Consider the following 18,089-nt stretch of genomic DNA (forward strand, 5'->3'; position numbering starts at 1 on the left):
GAAAAATAGATGACAACTGACAACAATAATAATAAACAACAACAAATCGTTGGCATGCAAATAAACGAAAAATAGAATATTTAGAAAAAAAAAAATAAAATAAAATGACAGAAATAAAAAAAGGAAAGCCTATGTATTGTATTCATATAAAACTTGCAGGATAAAATGTGACGAGAACGACAACATTAAACAACAAAATATATAAACGAGCCTACTCCTGAGTCCAGAATTAAATTAAATCAGATATACTATCTATAAGAATTTTATGAAAATTAATATTGAGAGGAAAGCAAGAACTACTACTACTACTACTACTACTACTACTACTACTACTACTACTACTACTTCTACTTCTACTACTACTACTACTACTACTATTACTACTACTACTACTACTACTACTACTACTATTACTACTACTATTACTACTGCTCCTACTACTACTACTGCTACTATTACTACAGCAACAACAAGAAACAGAAAATAACGAGAACAAGTAATTAATTGAAATGAAAATTAATTCAATAAAACAAAAACATATGATCGACATAGCTGAAGAAGATGAGAAGAAGAATGAAGATTTTCAGACATAAATATATATATATATATATGAACCGTAAATATGTATACATATATGTTTACACACACGTGAGATATTATACATAATACATATATATATATCTAATACACATATACATATATTTTGAGCGGTTAAAAGTTAAGGAAATAATAATAAAACAATAAATAATTAAATTAAAGTCATTTGCACATACATATTGAGAAATAAAAAGTATTGTCTAAGACAACCTTTTTTTTCTTCTCGATTAACTTTTATATATTACACATATATATGTATGAAATAATATACAGGATGTTTCATAATATTTAAGATCAATATCAAGAATGGACTAGTAGAAACAAAAGAATCCTCAAAAAAATGTTCATACAAAATGTTGTGTCCCATTTGATTTTGTTTCAAAGTTATTCAACATTTTTGCATTCCAATAATTGATCTTCATTGAAAATATTAGAAATGATCACACCTTTGACTCGTATACAATGTTTAAAGTCGTAATACAATCGAATTTCGCAGTATTTCACCAAAATTCCAGATACTGGTCGAATTTGTCGGCCGCCATTTTGTATAACCGTTCGAAGTTTTTCAACGCTGACCAATGAACGTCGAGTACGCCATTGTTTTCAAACGAGCCCACTAATCAAAATCTTATTTACGCTTTTGTAACTTTGGAATCCACAGCAAACAGTGGCGGATCAAGTCAAGTGGGAACCCCCCTCCCCAAGCGATAAAAATGTCGGGGGGAGTCGTTCAAACTCAAGTTAGAAAAACAAAAGTTTCAACAAAAATTCTCATTAAGTTATTAACAAAAAAGAAATGTAATCAAAAATTTCATACCGTGACGTGTTAAGTAAATTTACTTAAAAAAAAAAAAACGTAATATTCCTCGAACCCTAATGAAAAGAAATTTGGAAACTTCGGGCCCCACTTCGGGATACTGCGCAGCCGCTTAATCCACCACTGACAACAAATAGAAAATAATGAAATACTTCTAGTAAAAGAACTGAACGTTGAAACTGAACCGATTAAACTGATACGACTAAATTTAATGAACAAAATGTGTGACGTCAACGAAAACACGAAGATTATTGGAACACAAATGTGAAACATAACCTCGAAACGAGGTTAAGTAGAATACACTTTTATATGAACAATGTTTTTTTTTTTTTTATTAAGTTTGCATTTCATGGTCACTTTTGAAGTGAGTTTCACACATTTTGAAATATCTTGTATATTACGTATATATATGTAGATATGAAAGTATTAACAATTAGATATGTAAGATATATTATTATAATAATTAAATGCAAGAGTGTGTCTGTGTGTGTATGTGTGTGCGCGTGTATGTGAAAGAAAGAGAGAAAGAGAGATAGTGATAAAGAGAGAGAATAAAATAAAAACATGCCAAGCATGTTCTTTGCGTGATAATCTAGTGAAAAATAAAAATAATGGCGGGAAATTTAAACAAAGAATTAAATGAAATGTGAAAAGAGTTGAAAGAAAAAGGAGAAGAAAGTCGGAATAATAAATAAATAAATAAATAAATAAATACGACGAAATATAATAAATAACACACACACGTTCATTGATACATATATACGTACATAAACATTAAAAAACTAAACATTGCATGGTACCTAAGTGTCTATTTGTCTACTAAATGTCTGTTTATCTGTCTGTCTATTCTTAGTATATAAGCGTTAATATTATGCGATATATATATATATAAATATAAATATAAATATAAATATTATATATATATTAACTTTTAAAAACTTTCTACTTGTGTGAGAGCAAAAAAAAAAAAAGAAAATAAAGTAATAATAATAATATTAATAATAATAATAGTATAAATAAGTTGAAGCAAACAGAGAGCAACGGCAACAATAATTAAAAAAAAAAAACAATGGGGGATTGTTAGGGGAAAAAGAAAAAAAAAGAAGAATATTTGACATAATAAAGTTTGAGATTGTATCGAAGTAAAAAGAAAAAAAGAAAAAATCATTCGCTAAAAATAAATATAAATGTGAGGTTAGGAATGAAATGATTCAAATAAAATAACTGGGAATGGTTTTTGTTGGTTATGATAGGAAGAATAAAGAACAAGTAGGGTTTTTATTATTAGAATGAGCGAAATAAAAATAAATAAATAAATAAATAAATAAATAAATAAAAAAAAACACACACACAAAATAGTAAAAACAAAAGAAAGAAATATGTGGTAAATGATTAACGGTTGTTGTAGGGTTGTGGAGTTGCGAAGGGTAGCTGTGGGTGAAATCATACGTGAGTAAACAAAATAAAAAATTAAATAAAATTACAAAAAAATAAATAATAATAATAATAATAATATTAATAATAATAATAATAATAATTAACGTAAAATAAAAAAATAAAAAATAAAAATAAAAATGAAATAAAATACGCTGCATTCTTAGCAGAATTAATGTGATTAACTTGTGCCACTTGTATTACCGCGAGACCTTTATCTAACTATTATTATGTCATCGCGGGGCGTTCATGGGATATGTGAGGGAGGATGAATTAAAGAAAAAAAAAGAAAAAAAAAAAGAAAAAAAAGAAGAAAAAATTCACCAAAAAAAAATGTAAAAAAAAAAAAGTAAAGAAAAGGAGAAGGAGAAAAAAAAAGGCGTAAATAATCGATGAATTTGAAAATAATATGACGAAAATTGATAATGAAATTTAGAAAATGAAAACTAATTGAAATGAAGCGTATTTGAAAAAAAAAGTAATAATAATAATAATAATAATAATAATAATAATAATAAAAAAAAGTGGAATTTAAGCAAACACTTAAGTGAATTTAAGCTAACATGTGTATTAGAGCTTAAATGAATTTAAACGAACTTTTAAATGAATTTAAGCGAAGATTAATTAAATATATATATATACATACATACATACATACATACATATATATATATATTTAAATGAAACACTTAAGATTTAATCCTTAATATATATATATATATATATATTTAAGTTTAAGATGCAAAACTAAAGTAAATGATATAAAAGTGAACTTAAATATATTAATTATTTAGGTAAACTTACAATAATCTTACATAAAAGAATAAACCAATGTAATTTGAGGTTTCAAACTTAAATGAACTTAAGTGAACTTAAAAAAAAATAACATTTCACGAAATCAATAAAGTTTTTCTATAAGTTACTTCCATTCGCTGTTTTTTTGTTTTTTATATAATTTAAATTTAATAAGAATAAACGAAACTCTCTCGAGTGTTAACCCATTGCCGCAAATGACGGCTATAACCGTCCGATCTTCGTATTTCTAAGCACGATCGTCAAATAAAAGTGTGCGGCAATGGGTTAAATGGAATACGCGAACAAGTAGAGAAAAAAAAAGGAAACATAAAAAAAAAAAAAATGGAAAAAAAATAAAATAAAAAAAAAACAAACAAGAAAAAAGAGAGATAGAAAAAGACGACGATGATATCCAGCCAAATATCATATCAAAGTTAGTCAGTCAATTGGTTTAAAACAAAAGCAAACTTTAGAAGAAAAAATACAAATAAAAATGAAAAGAGTAACGAGAAAAGAAAAGAAAAGAAAAGAAAAGGAAAGAAGATAGGAAATACGAGTAGTTGAATGTAAGGAAAGGGGTAGGGGAATAATAGGAAATAAAAAAATTAATTAATTAACTTAAATTAATTAATTAATTTAAAAAAAATACAAGAGGCCGTGATGATTGGTTACGAAGTGGAAGAAGCGAATAAGAAATGAATTAAAAAAAAAAAAAAAAAAAAGAAAAAGAAATCGAAAAATGTTGAGCGCGCGCGCGCGCGCGCGTACTGACAAAACATATGTGTGTTCTTACATATATACGTATATATGTATATGAAGATAAAAGAAAATAGAATGAAACAGGATAAAGTGTGACGATGAAAATAAATAAAAAAAAGAAAAAAGAAAATGTTTCATTTCAAATAAATAAACGAGAATCAGAATGAAAGTATGTATTAAGTATGTGTGTGTGTGTGTGGGTGTGTTTTTCGCGCGCTGCGTGCGCGCGCGTGTTCGTTGTGTGCTACATAAAAAAAAAAAAATATATATATATATATATATATATATATAAAAAATATATGCGATGTGATAAGGAAAGTTTTAACGAATAAGTCAAGCTTTTATTGTTTTTGTTTTCTGTTTTTCTTTTTTAATATAAACGTTATAATAATTACAATTATTATTATTATTATTATTATTATTATTAAGTAATAATTTATTATTTATATCTTGCGCGCGAAATAATAATATTGCGGTCGACGATGATGAAATGATTGCAAAATGATAAAAAAAAAAAAAAACATATGGACTGATTATTAAAACAAAACAAATAAAAAATACGAGAGGAAATAAAAAAAAAAAAGATAAATAAAAATGAAAGGAAAGAAAATAAAAATAGGAAAGGAGAGAAAAGAAAAAAAACAACAAAAAAAATGTAATACATATATATATATATATATATATATATATATAAATATATATATATATAAATATCGAGATAACTCTCTTTGAAGAAATTGGAATGAGATTAATTAAATAAATAATACACATATGAGAATGCGAGTGCTAGTGCGAGAGAGAGAGAGAGAGATTGCATGCATGAAATGTGTGACCTTTCGTCCTACATATATCGGCAGCGTCCATTTTATGCGCTCACACAGATCATAATTACGCGTATGTATATTTATAATTAATTGTGAAACAATTTTTCCGTCGTTTTTTAAAACAAAGAAAATTACGAGAAGCGATGAAAAGAACGAAAAAAGAAAAAGAATAAAAAAAAAAGAAGAAAAATAAATAGAAAGAGAGAGAACGATAAAATTAAGAGATAAATACAAGTCAAGTTGTGATCGTTGAAAGATAGGAGAGGGGGAAATGGAAGAAGAAGGGGAAACACGAATGGGAAGGAGAAATGAGAGAAGTGGGAGAAACACAAAGGGAAGGGGAAATGAGAGAAGAAGGGGAAACGCGACAAGAAGGGGAAAGTGATAGGAGAAGGGGAAAAGAAAGTGGAAGGGGAAATGAGAGAAGTGGGAGAAACACAAAGGGAAGGGAAAATGAGAGAAGAAAGGGAAACGCGAAGGGAAGGGGAAAGTGATAGGAGAAGGGGAAAAGAAAGTGGAAGGGGAACAAGGAGAGTAAGGGAAAAAGAGCTGAAGCAAAATATTAATAAAATACAGAGACTGTAGACATATTATATACACGCGTACCATACATATTACATATTACATATTACATATATATATATATATAAATATATATTAAATTTTCTCATTTCCGTCGAGAAAGAATTTTTGTCAGGATAGAGCATATCAGTGAGAACACAAAATAAACAGAAAATAAAGAGTCTTCTTTGTGCCGCAAATTGTGTCATTTGATCTTGAAAAAGAATTATAAGAGAGGATGTGCACACACACACACACACAAACACGTACAGGTACACGCACACGCGCGCAATTGAACAATTTGACGAGGTTTTTTTGCTAGGTAAACGCATATTAATTTAACAGACTTAAATAATCAACGATTAAAACGAAACACATAGACAAATGTTTTTACGTGTGTTAGTTGACAAGGGGGAGGGAGGGGAGGGGATAGGAGAGGAAACTAAAAATCTTAAAATGCAAAAAAAAAAATAATAATAATAATAATAAAAATAATAATTCTTCAATAACGAAGAAGAATGAAAATGCAGGATAATAATCATAAATAAAATAAGAAAAAAAAAATTCTTCTTTCTCTTTCTATATATATATATATATATCTATATATATCCAATTTCTTATCGAACGTTATCTCGATACCACCACCTACGTAGGACAACGGTTCCGTTGACTTCTTTTACCTCTGTAAAATTGCCTTTACGAAGTAAACAAAAGAGAAACAAAAAAGAAAAAAAAAGAATAAAAAAAAAGTAAATAAAAAAGAAAAGAGACGAAAAAAAAAAACAAGAAAAACACAAATAAATACGAGCGGTGGGGGGGGAGAAACAAATCACGTGCGCAAAAAAGAGATATGAACAAAAGAATGAGAATGTGAGTGAGTGAGAGTGAGTGGGGTAGGGTGGGGTTGGGTGGGGGGTGGGGAAGGGATACAAACAAACCAGAAAATGGAAAGAAAAGAAAAAGATGCTAATTAAAAAAACAAAAACAAAAACAAAGAAATAAATAATTGCCGTTCGTTCTCCTCGATCGACTAAAAAAAATAAACAAAACAAAAGAACAAATGAAAAATAATAAAACGAACAAAAAGTCGATACAACAAATAAATAATTAAATAAAAAAATAAAAAAAAAGAATAGAGAGATCGTGCAAAAAAGAAAAACCACTTTGTGTCTCTGAATTTTGATGAACGATCTAGCCGTGTTCCTTTCATACAGCGCTACCTACGTTTAAAAGAAAAACCAAAATGGAGGAAAATACACATACACAGTCACAGACATAACACACAAAATACACGCATGAACAAACAAAGAATAATAATAATATTAATAATAAGAATTATAAGAATAAGATTATTACTAATAATAAAAATAATAATAATAATAATAATATTAATAATAAATGAAAAAAAAGGGTGAACGAAAATAAAAAAAATAAATTAAAAGAGTAATAATGATGATAAGTTTTGTGCAGTATTTACCAAAAAAAAAAAAAAAAAAAAAATAAAATGAAAACGATACTTCGATCGAAATGACTACTTAATTAATTGATTGATTATATTATATTAATTAAAAATAAATAAATTGAATAAAAATGGCGAAACAATGTACGTGTAATATTTACGTTTACATAGAATTTATTAATTGTGTACCTCTAATAATAATGAAAAAAAAAAAAAAAAACAATGCGTACACTAATTTAGGATGAAACCAAAAAAAAAAAACAACAGAAAATACAAAAGAAAAGAAAAATTGATAATTAGCAAAAAAAAAAGAAATGGAAGAATGAAAATGAAAAAAAAAAAAAAATCAATTGGTGTGACGATGATAATGACGAATGGGAATATAAACCAAAGTAGAAGCAATAATTCTATGGCCGTTATATTATATTTGATTACATTTTAAGAGATGAAAAACAAAAAAAAAACAAAGAAGTAAATGATTAAAATATTATATTAAATTTGACATTAAAAAAAAAAAAAAAAGAAAAAAAGAATAAATCAATAAAACAAAGATACGACGATAATTTGTAAGGAATTTAAAAAAAAAAAATAATCATAATAATAATAATAAAATATCGACCCTTTTTCATATACACTTTTACTGGCTCACGTAATAAAACACGAATTTAGAGGTTATATTTACACGTAGTTTACATACACATACATATACACGTACATACATACATACATACATACATACAAACGTTAAACATAATTCATATTAATTTTAATCATGGTGGACGTAGATTATTATATTCAATTAAAATATTTAAAAAAAAACAAACATGAAAAGAGGAATTAAATTTTGAAATCAATTTTGTCTCCTTGCTTGTTCTTGCTAAATGAATTAAAAAAAAAAAAAAATAAAATAAAATAAACATTAATAATAATTTTTATCAACAACATTTATATACATGCATAATATTCTAAGATACGAATGACAAAAAAAAATTAGAAATTCAATGAAATTGAATAATCGAATAACACTTACACACACATATATATATATATATAACACACAGGATGTATACTATGTCACAAAAAGTTTATAAAAAAAAAAAAAAAGAAAGAAAGAAAAACAAAAACAAGAAAAGATACGACTCGAAGGAAGTGCATAATTTTTGATTTTATATACGAGCAATATTTTACATATTTCAAAAAAAAAATACTATTTATGAATTATTTTATAAGAATTAATTATAAATAAAATATTGTGTAATTATGTTTCATTAATTAAATTATAGTAGGACAATTTGTAAAACTTAACGAATTATTTTCTTATGTTTTTATAAAAAAAAAGGAAGCAAAAATTATTAAAAAAATAAACAAATAAGTTTATTGGACATTTTATATTGTACATCGGACATAACCTAAAAATAAGAAAGAAAAATTGGAAACAAAATGGGAAATGAGTTTCGATTAATTCTCGAACAATTGTTTATTAAAATGAGATAACAAATAACCAAAAATATATTATTAATGTTAATTAATTAATTAATTAATTAATGTGTGGTCCTACTGTATATTTAATTAGTGATATATATACATATATATATATTAGGTTATTAAGCATGAAATGATCGATTTCAAATTGAAATCAAAGTAATCGTACGTTTTATACTTAATGGCCTAATATTTTTAATTATCGATCATTTATATTTTATTTAAAAATAATATCGTATCCTTTTTTGTATTGTTTTTTTGTTTTTATTGTGGTAATATTTATTTACCGCAAAATGGCATCTATAATTGATAAATAAATAAATAAATAAATAAATGAATAAAAAAGAAAACATTGTACACGAAAGAGATCGACAGAAAGAGGGAGAGAGAGAGAGAGAGAGAGAGAGACGCTAAATAATTTTGTAAAATGACGTCACGATAATAAAAAAAAAAAAACAAAAAGTAAAAACAACATGCAAACTACTGTTGACGTCATTTGGTGCTTTTTAAAATACAAATTTCTAGCACGACCGCCATGATTGATTAGAATTTAGGTCGTCATAGTTAAAAAGAAATAAAGTAAGAAGAAAGAAAGTGAGGTTAGAAAACAGAGACAAATACGAATAGCGTCGTTTATTTCCTGCCAAAACAAAAACAAAAAACAAAAAACAAGAAAAGAAGAAGACATTGTTTCTTTTAGTTGAAAATATAAAACATTGTTTTTTGATATAATTGCGAATACTGTAGGGTCAATTTTTTGCATAAAGTAAAAATTCCCAAAAAAAAAAAAAAACAAAAAAAAAAGAACAAAACGAAACACAAACGAAGCAAACAAAAAAAACCAAACTGCGATATTATGTCCACCATTTGTAATCATCGAAAAAAAAGAAAAGCATTTTCGAAAAAAAAAAATAATAAATACAATACAATACAAAACCAAAAAAAAAAAGAACACACACAAAAAATTACTGTAAAACATCTCGATGATGTTTTTACATGAATAAGATAATATTAATTATCTAGATAAATCTTGTTGTTCCATGCGGTCGTGCCTAGAGATAATTAATTGATTAAATAATTAATTAATTAATTTAAAACATATATACATATACATATACATATATATATTACAACAAACACAATACCAAAAACAACAACAACAATAACAATTAACAGGAATAAAAAAAAAATAAAAAAAATACAACAAATAATGTGGAAGCTTCGTTGTAGAAATAAAAGAACAATTGAAATGCTTGTCCCTAAACGAAAAAAAAAAACAAAAAAAAAAGAGAGAGAGAAAGAAAAAAAAACAAAATGAAACAAACTTGAAACGTATCTTTCATATCGAAAGTTCGATAAAAAAAAAAACAAAAAAAAAACACGAGATCGATCGGGTCCGGAAAAAAAAAGATAAAATAAAATAAAATAAAATAAAATTGAATTAAAAAAAATGTAACAATATAAACAACAATAACAATAATATTAATATTAATAACAATAATAATAATACTAATAATAAAGGTAATTTAAAAAGAACAAAAAGAAACAAGCAAATAAAATGGACGAAGCAAATTGAGAGAGAGAGAGAGAGAGAGAGAGAGAGAAAAAAAAAATAAAACGCATACAACGTTGAACAAAAACGCATAATAAATAAATGCATGACTATAATATAAATAACGACAAAATATTCTGATTCTTAATTAACAAATACGATAATAATACGTCTATTTTTGAATGATTAATAAAAACAATGAGAGAAAAAAGAAGAAGAAAAAAAAGAATAGTAAAACAAACGAAACAAACATACACATTCATACATTCATACATATTCATATGTGCATGCAAACGAACAAAGTATAAAAATGATGAATAAATAAATAAATAAATAAATAAATAAATAAATAGTGTATTTTTGGTAAACAAAATAATAGAATTTGTCACAGTGATCGTTCGCATTTAAAATGAACATATAACATGAGAAACACATAAAAACACATAAAAATAAATTCATACGTTAATACATATCTGAAAGGAAAAAAAAAAAAAGAAAAAAAATATAGAAAAATAAAATGAAAGCAAGAAAATTACGAAAAGCCTAGAATTTCATTGTAAAAAAAAAAAAAAAAAAAAAATAGAAAAAAAAAGAAAAAAATAACAAAAGAGAAAAGAAGCTTTTCAAAACTCAATCATCGATACACTGACATTTTTTTTAAATTAATTAATTAAAATTTAATTATTACATTAAAATATTAATTTAATTTATTACATTTTATGTTCAAATTACATATTTTGTAAATTAAAATATTATTAAAATAATTTATCAAATTATAATTTTAATTTAATTAATTATTTGATTAAAATATTAAACTCTAAAATTAATTGAATTTAATTTTCAAATTAAAAATTTATCAAATTAAATTTCAATATAATTAATAAATTAATTAAATTATTTATATCGTATATTATATTTTAATTTTTTATTAAATTAAATTTTAATTAAATTAATTAATTAACAAATGCAAAAGCTAAATTATATAAATATTCATTAAACAGTCGATTCAATTATTTATTATATTAAAAAATTGTATTCCATCGAATGAAAGAAAAGATTAAAAAAAAAAAACAAAGACTAATATAACATTTAATAATTTTCTATTATAATTATTTAGACGAAAAAAAAAACACACACACACATTTACCGTGTAATATAATTTACATTTGTTTTTTATTCATTATTTTTTTTTCTAATTTAAATTATTCTTAATTCAATAAACACAAGAAATACAAAGATAACGAATTGTGCAATGATGAATAATAATTATAATAATAATTATAATATTAATAATAATAATAATAATAATAATAATAATAATATTAATAATAATAATGATTAATGATAAATAAATAATGCAAAAAAAGACACACAGAGAAGTTAACTAAAAAACATTCCATAAATAATTATATATACATATATACATATATAATAGATAGCGTCTTCCGTGAAAAAAAAAAATAAAAAATAAAATAAAATAAAATAAAATGGAAACAACCATAAAAACAAACAAACAAAAGAAAACAAACAAACAAATAAATGAATAAATAAATGAACATACATATTCGGAACCGATCGTTTCGTTATAATTCTAACGAATATTTTTCACTATAATATTGTATTATATTTTCAAATGATGCATCTTCTTCGAAATATTTTCATTACGTATCGTGATTCGTCCAATATTTAGTAACAGATTAGTCCAAGTAGTTTAAATAAACAAAATACAAAAAAGAAAAAAAAGAAAAAGAAAGAAATAGAAAGAAACAAAAAAAAAAATTACGAAGAGACAAAGAACGATCATTGTAATCTTTCATAATTTTTCTAATCAAACGAAGCTTCCACATTATAAACAAACATAATTACCTTCGAAATTATGTCGAAGACAATTGAAATAATTTAAAAAAAAAAAAAACATACAAACAAACAAACAAACATAAATCATTAACTCGTCTTTACGAATATTAATCACATTAAAAAAAAAAAAAGAAAGAAAGAAAGGAAAATAATTATTGGAGGAGAACTTGAAGGAAAGAGGTTAGGTTTGGGTATGGAGGGTAGAGGTAAGGAGTAACATCTCTGTATATGATAAGTGTCCGTTGAAATGCATTCAATTAGGGTGGCGCCACAGTAGCTTCAGGGTAAATTTTAAAGGAAGCGCCAAATATTATTAGAGTAGGATTGAGAAATAAACAAAGGAACACAAATTTCACAACACAAATTTTACCCGATAATTGTTTTTTTGTTATTCACATACTTTTTCATAAAATTAAAATAATAAAAAATTAATAAACGTACTATTCACAATTTACGAAATAACAATCACTCTAGCTACACGTTTTCTTATAATAATTCTTTGAGGTTATATTTACTACATTTTTTTGTACTACGCAAGTTGTTGAAATTTTCAATAATTAACTACTTTAGTCGGCAATAATATTAAATTGTTTAACTCGGCATACTTCAATTCGTTTACAATTGCTACATTCATGCCATACCAAGTGTCTACACCAGCGCCATTCTGGAAGGTTTTTGAACTGTTATTTATAGAAAACGCTGGACACTTTTTCAAATTTTCTCCCATATGCACAGATGATACTTCTTACCTCTACCCTCCATAGGTTAGGATCAAAGATAGGGGAAAGGAAAATTCTTCTAATTAAACATAAATGAGAAGAATTTTTGATTAATTTTGACAAAAAACAAAAACCTGTCCTTTCTTAAATCGTTCGATGAAAAATATTTTTTGTTTTCTTTTTTTTTTCTTTTTCTTTTTTTTTTTTATGTTAAATCGAACAAACAATGTGCACAAGAAAAACAAATAAAACAAGAACAAACAAAGTGGGTCCACCACGTGTTTTTGCCTCGCCATTTTGTAACACGCACACTTTACATAGCACCTTGTGACGATTAAAAAAAAAACAAAAATTATATTAAATTAAATATTATATAATAAAGTAATTAAAATTAAGGAAGAATATTAATAATTAAAAAAAAAAAAAAAAAAGGAAACGAAAAAAAAATAAAATAAAATAAAACGTAGCGACAAAAGGAAAGAGAGTGAGAGTGAGAGTGAGAGAGTGAGAGAGAGAGAGAGAGAGAGAGAGAGATGGGAAATTTAAATAAACAAGAATAAGAAAAGAAAAGTAAAAATTAATAAATGAAAGTAAAAGAGTATAAAGAGTTGGTAAAGTTTGGTGATTAAAAAACAAAAAAAAAACAAAAACAAGAAGAAGGAGAAACAAAATGTCGGTAAGGGATTGTTATTTAAATTAAACGAAATGTCGGGTCTGTCGTTACCTACGAAATCTTTTTCTCAGGAAATCTGCTTTTTCTCGTACTGATCTGTGTTTTTTCTAATCGAACGTTCGTTTATAAACAAATAAAAAAAAATGAAAACAAAAAATAAAAAGAAAAGGAAAATGTAAGATACGTGCTGTGTATTATGTTTCCCCTTTTTATTATTTAAAATGAAATGTACATTTTAATGTTTGTATTAATTATAATCTTTTTTTTATTATATTAATTTTTAATAAATTTAATATAAATAAATAATGTTTACAATTAATAATAATAATAATAATTAATATTGTATTAATTAAATTTAAGTATTAATTTTATATTTGAAATAAAACGTTTAATTAATTAGGGTTTTGTTTTGTTCAAATTTAAGCAAATGAATGGCTTTTTATTTATGCAAACAATTGTTTATTATATGAAATATAAAATTAATACAGAATTAACAAGTAATTGTACCAAAAAAAAAACAAACAAATATAAAATTAATTTGTTGGTTAGTTAGAAAGAAAAGGAACGAGACAAGTGCCATCTTGAACGAAACTAGTTCCATCTCGTGGTACAGAGTTTTATTATTGCAGTCGCCATTGCTATTCCAAAACAGTTTGTCTTTCAATTGTTTAAAAAAAACAAACAAATAAATTAAATTCATTCTTTTCTTATTATTTGAAAAGAAAAACAAAAAAAAAGAAAAATATGTGTCAAGAACAATAGAAAAAAAAGAAAAAAGAAAAAAAAGAAAACGAACGATCGATTGAAATATTTTTCGTGTCAAAACACATAAAGGACGATTTAGTATATGTATACTTAAAAAAAAAAAATATATATATATATATATAATATTATGTATTCTATTACATAGAACAGAAAGTACGCTTTTTAATATACGCAAAACCAACCCCCCCCCCCCACCCTCAAGCCTCTCTAATCCAAAAATCGAACTTTCGACATGAAAAAAAAAATTTTCTCAAAAAAAAAAAAAAATTGACGTCGCAACAAACCAACCAACAAAAACATATAAATAAAAAAAAAAACAAAAAAAAAACAGAAGTAGTTCGATTATACGAAAGCTTTTTGTCAAAAGTCAATACTTAACGCCCAATTTGTTAAGTGGCCTGACATTTCTTTCATGTATGTGTATGTGTGTCTAACTTTTTTCTAATAATGCGCGATATTAATTAATAATTTAATAATATATAAATATATATATATATATATATATATATATATATATATATATTATATATTATATATTATATAAAATATATGTAGAGATAAATTATAAAAATAAGTCTCTCTCCCCTCTCCGTCGATAATAATAACAATAATAACTATAACAATAATATTAATAATGATAATTCTTTAAATTACAAAAAAAGGGGGGGAAATAAGAAGAAGAAGAAGAAGAAGAAGAAATAAAAGGGAAAAACAAATCAAAGGAAAAAAATAAAAAAAAAAACAATGTTAAAACTGTGAAAAACTAAATCTGTGACAAGTTCGTTTATTGTTCTCTACGAAACGTTATTAACCAATCAAAAATAAATTAGACACCAATAACAATTGAGATTTAAGACGATCTTTGCTTGCTGCTACTGTTGCTGCTGCTTTTTTTTCTATTTTTTTTTTTTTTTTTTTAATTTATTTCATTTGCACACACACAAAAAATGTCCAATTAAAAGAGGTCAAGATAAAAATACCAGAAAAAAAAAAAAAAAAAAATTATGTGTCGAAGAAAAATTGGTCCCTGCGTAACGGCAACAATCATGAAAGTGTTTTTTGCGGTACGATGTAGAAGAAAAAAATTTTTTTAAATTAATAAAATTAATTCTCTTTCGTCGTAAAAAGGGATTATAATTGTGGATAATAAAAAGAAATGAAAGGAACAAAAAAAAAATAATAAAACTGAAGAAAAGAGAAATAGGGAGGAATAAAAAAAAAAATGATGAAAATAATAATATTAATATTAATTATAGTAATAATAATTATTATTATTATAATAATAATAATGATAGTAATAATAAGAAAAATAATAACGAGTATAATAAATAATTAAAAAAAAAAAAAAAATAATAGACACAAGAGAAAAAAAATATAAGAACAGGTAAAACGTGTGTAAACGAAAGACGCGCACGGCAATTTCGTTCGAATTTGTTTAATTTTGTTTTTGTTTTTTTTTTCTTTTGTTTTTTGTCATTAGCTTTTTCTTCGATCGTATTAAAAAAAAAAAAAAAAAAAAAATGCGAATGAAATTGAGAAGTAGAAGAAGAAGAAGAAAAATAAAAGAAAATAAAAAATGAAGGGCACATTAAATTGCGAGAGATTGGAGTTTGTAGGAAAATTTAAATAAATAAATTAATTAATAAATAAATAAATAAATAAATAAATGAATGAGAATGAATGCTAATAAATAAAAAATAAAAAAAGAAAGAAAGAAAGAAAGAATTAACATTAAAATTACAATTAAAATTAAATAATTAAATAAAAAAATAAAGTGAAATACGTGAGCTTAGTAAAAAAAAAAAAAAAGAAAAAATAAAAAAGAAAAAGAAAAAAAATGATAAGAAAAAAGAAAAAGATAAAGAAACAAAAAAGAAAAAACAAAAACCATTTTAAAAAGGTCGATACGATCTCTGTTATGCGATTTAAAAAAAAAAGGGGAATGAAAAAAAAAACATTAAATAAATAAAAAAAAAAAATAAAAATAATAAAAAAAAAAAAACAAACAAACCTGCGAGAATGTCGACTTTCGATTCTTTTTTTTTATTTGCCTTTTTTTTCCCCTTTCTTCTTATCAAACTAGTGCAATAATTTCAAATTTATAAAATGAAATAAAATTTAAAAAAATAATAATAAAATAAGAATAAGAAATGCATTTTATCGAAAAATATGAATCGAAAAATGAAAAAAAAATAAAAAATAAAAAAAGAATCGAAAATCTCGCTAGTTGTTTACCGAGTTCGTGGCCTCTGCGATGAAACAAATAATTCATCGTGACTTTTAAAAAAAAAAAAACCAAATAAATAAAATAAAAAGAAAAGATAAAGAGAGAGAGAGAGAGAGTGAGAAAGAGTGAAAGGGAAAAGAACAGAACGCCAATTGTTTTTTGCAAAGCTCGAAGGATTTGAGATTTGAAATGAAAATTAAGAAAAAATTAAATTAAAACAAAAGCAAAAAAAAAAATGAAATTAAAAAAATAAATAAATTGAAATAATAATAATAAAATAAATAATTGAATGATCGAATTAAAATTGATTTTAATTTAAATTTTCTTTATTTTCAAATCATAAATTTTCATCGTGCATGCGAATGATGAAAATTGTGTTCTGACGAAAAATAAAATAAAAAAAATCCGAACAGTCAACAGAATTTTTTTTTACAGATGTTATTTAATTATTTATTTAATTATTTCAAATCTTATGAATCCTTCGACAAGAAAAAAAAAAGAATAAAGGAAAATAAATTTGTTTGTTAACCAAGAATTAAAAGTCAGGCGTGTGTCAAAGATTAGACAAACCGAAAAGAGAAGAAATAAAAAGAAAATAAATAAATAAAAAAAAAAAATAAATAAAAAAACGCATTCTCAAAGGATTTGAGTATCCAATGTAATAGTACATACCTTTTCAGTATAGTTGATAAAATGACGATGAAGAGGAGAGTATTTTTTCTAGAAACGTTAGTGGACCAGGCAGCAAGAAACCTAAAAAAAAAAAAAATGAAATATCGTAACAGCAACAAAAATTTAATATGTATAATTAACAAACAAACAAACAAACAAACGAACAAATGAAAAACAAAGAAAAAACAAAAAAAAAAACTCACAAAAAAATGCAAAAAACAAACAATAACGAAGTGTGCTATGAACATATTAAATGAAAAAAAAAAAAAACTAATAATAATAATTTAAAACAAAAACAAACAAAAAAATAAAACACAATCTGAGAGAACTGGTAAAAATCCGTAGGTTGTCGTCTACGTTTTGGGTAGCGAATTACGAACAAAAAAAAATAAATAAATAAAAAATAATAGTAAACCTGAATGATAGTAGAATTAAGAGCGAAAAGTGTGTCGTAGGGAAGTAAAAAAAAAAAATTGAAAGAAAATGAAAAAGAAAAGAAAAAAAAAGATCATTTTTATCGAGGGAACGTGCTGAATGAGGTAACAACAAGAAAAAAAATAAAACAAAATTTAAAAAAAGAAAAAACGTTAGAATGAATAAAAAAAATAGAAAGAGGAGAATATGAGCGGCATTAAAAACACACACAGAGAGAGAAAGAGAGAGAGAGAGAGAGAGAGAGAGAGAGAGAGAGAGATAATGAAACAGTATGGGGGAAACGATAATATTATAAGCAACAAGAAGTGCTTTTATGAAATACAATATTATTTATACCATCCGGATGATATATATAAATATATATCTATATACATACATTATATGTATATGCTAAGGGCTAATTGATAAGTAAATAAAAGAATCGCGTTTTATGTAATACAAGGTATATATATATATATATA

At 24.3% G+C, this 18,089-nt stretch overlaps 1 protein-coding gene across 3 annotated transcripts in view; it reads left to right on the forward strand.

Annotated features, from left to right (window-relative positions):
* Positions 1 to 3,059, forward strand: part of gw (trinucleotide repeat containing adaptor protein gawky) — an 81,877-nt gene extending 78,818 nt beyond the window's left edge. For 2 of the 3 annotated variants that reach the window (XR_016177490.1, XM_089175206.1), the window contains one exon: positions 160 to 2,757. Coding sequence is in view for 2 of the 3 variants with exons in the window: in XM_089175206.1 (XP_089031332.1) it covers positions 160 to 164 (5 nt within the window). In the remaining variant the exon portion in view is untranslated. Of the gene's footprint in view, positions 1 to 159; positions 2,758 to 2,822 lie in introns of those variants that run through there. The other variant, XM_089175193.1, reaches the window with a different exon arrangement.
* The last annotated feature ends 15,030 nt before the right edge of the window (positions 3,060 to 18,089 follow it).

The sequence above is a fragment of the Polistes dominula genome, unplaced genomic scaffold (assembly GCF_049000335.1).
Source record: "Polistes dominula isolate Pdom_NZ unplaced genomic scaffold, Pdom_raw_medaka contig_32, whole genome shotgun sequence".
In the NCBI taxonomy this organism is placed as follows: domain Eukaryota; kingdom Metazoa; phylum Arthropoda; class Insecta; order Hymenoptera; family Vespidae; genus Polistes; species Polistes dominula.